The 1,855-nt window shown below is 57.8% G+C and overlaps 1 protein-coding gene across 1 annotated transcript in view; it reads left to right on the plus strand.

The window, feature by feature from the left end:
* The window catches only part of SKOR1 (SKI family transcriptional corepressor 1), a 12,920-nt gene that overhangs the window by 2,809 nt on the left and 8,256 nt on the right, over positions 1 to 1,855 (plus strand). The window contains 1 exon segment of the mRNA XM_024761654.1: positions 1,376 to 1,497. Coding sequence (XP_024617422.1) covers positions 1,376 to 1,497 — 122 coding nt within the window.

The raw sequence follows: 1,855 nt of genomic DNA on the forward strand, positions 1-1,855 counted from the left end.
GACTCCCGCCCGCCGCTCCGCCCGCCGCGCACCTCCGTTCACCGCTCGCCCGGCTCCAGCCGCCGCCGCACGGTGAGTACCCGCGCCCGGTCACCGGCTGCCCCCGCGCCCTGTCTCTACAGCTTTTTTCGTTTAGTTCTTCCGATTTGGGTTCTTGTGGTGGTTGTTATTATTATTATACCTAAAGACTCCATCGCCTCACTCTCTGCGCTGCCTGCCTCCCGCCTCGTCGCCCTCTCCAAGCTCACCCCTCAAGCCCCACGAGCCGGCGAGGGCTCCCTGAGCCGCCCTGGCCGCTGCTCCTTGTTACTGCGCACAACCCTTTGCCTGGGCTTTCCACTCTGGCTTTCGAAATTCGGTTCATTTCCTAGGGTCCCCCTTCTCCTGGATCCGGGGTCCGGAGCCCCCTCCCCCATTAGGGAAAACCCCGGGGGGACTCCAGACCGTCAGTCTGGGGAGGACGCGCTCGGATCAGGGCGCTCCCTTCACTGCATGCGGGCAAGGCACACTTGCCGATTTCGGGAAACCGAGAAGACATTATCATTTCCCAGAACCGTGGCTCCCTCGCCACCTCCCTAGCCTGAGAACCCTTAAAAGGGGGGTGCGGGGCTTTTCTTGCAGAGCCCTCAGCCGAGGAGTTAGGACAGTGCTTTTGCCTCCTAAAATGTTGCAAGGGACTTCAACGCAAAAGGAGGGTCTACTAGTTTCAATTCGATCCACGGAGATAAAGATGAAAGACAGATAACAGATAAATAGCTTGATACTTGAAGAAGGTATGAAGACAGATGGGAGAAAGAGGAGCTAGCGAGGAGAGACAGACAGCTCAGAACAGATAAGACCGACAGATGCGGGGTACCTAGACAAACAGAGAGGGAGGGAGGGAGACAGACTGACAGAAGATCCCAGTCTCCTTGATGAAGCTTTTGAGCTCGGATGCCCTGTCCTGCTAGAGCTGCCCCCTTTGAAAATTGATTTGCCTTTTCTGCCGAGTTTAGAGGAGGGGCCCTCGGGGTTGGGCTGCCTGGGCCGCAGGAGCCCCTGCAGCCATGGGCCGGGTGGGAGCCTTCGGTGTCTGAGGATACATGGCTGGGCTCAGCCACCTAGGGGGCCCCAAGCATCAATCCCCGGGTCCTTCCCGCTGCTGAGGTCCGCAGACGCGGCTGCCTCCCTGCCTCGGCCAGAGAGCAAAGCTCGGGACCAGCAGTAACTTTTGACCTGGAGCCTTGTGGTGGCTTCAGAGACCGGCCAGGATCCTTCTCAGCCCATATGAGTCAGGACAGCCCGGCACGAAGGATACTCAAAAAAAGAAAAAAAAGATGCTCCAAAAGAGGAAGCTCAGAACCTGGAGAGACTGCATTTGCCCTGAGTGGGAAAGGCATATCTGAAGGAGGAAAACTTAGGGAGTGGATGCCTAGAAGCAAAAGAGAAGTGGCTTCTGAGGAACTTCCTTGAGAACCTCTCCGTCCCACATGCTGACCCGGAGGGAAACCAGCTTTGGCCTGGAACGCAGCTGAAAATGCAGAAAATATGGTTAGGAATTGCTTGACCCTGATCCCACTGATGGTTGGAAAGAAAACGGTTTATATTTCCAGCCGGAATCTTTCTGCTCAACGAACGCGAGGCTCCGGGCGTGAGAGGAAAAGCTCGTGTTTGTGGAAAGCAGTGCTGTTATCCCGGGGAGCCGGCTTGGCGCGGAGCTGGGTGCAGTGGGGGCAACCCTGAGGCTGGGCACTCACGGCGTGCTTTGGAAAGAGTCGGGTTCAGCACCACGAACAGCGGTCGCCTCTGTCTCTCCCCGCCTCCCTCACGGCCTCTAGACCCTCCTCCTTCTCCTTGCCACCTCCCAACCACCCCC

The sequence above is a fragment of the Neophocaena asiaeorientalis genome, unplaced genomic scaffold (genome assembly GCF_003031525.2).
Source record: "Neophocaena asiaeorientalis asiaeorientalis breed wild unplaced genomic scaffold, Neophocaena_asiaeorientalis_V1.1 scaffold465, whole genome shotgun sequence".
Classification (NCBI taxonomy): Eukaryota; Metazoa; Chordata; class Mammalia; order Artiodactyla; family Phocoenidae; genus Neophocaena; species Neophocaena asiaeorientalis.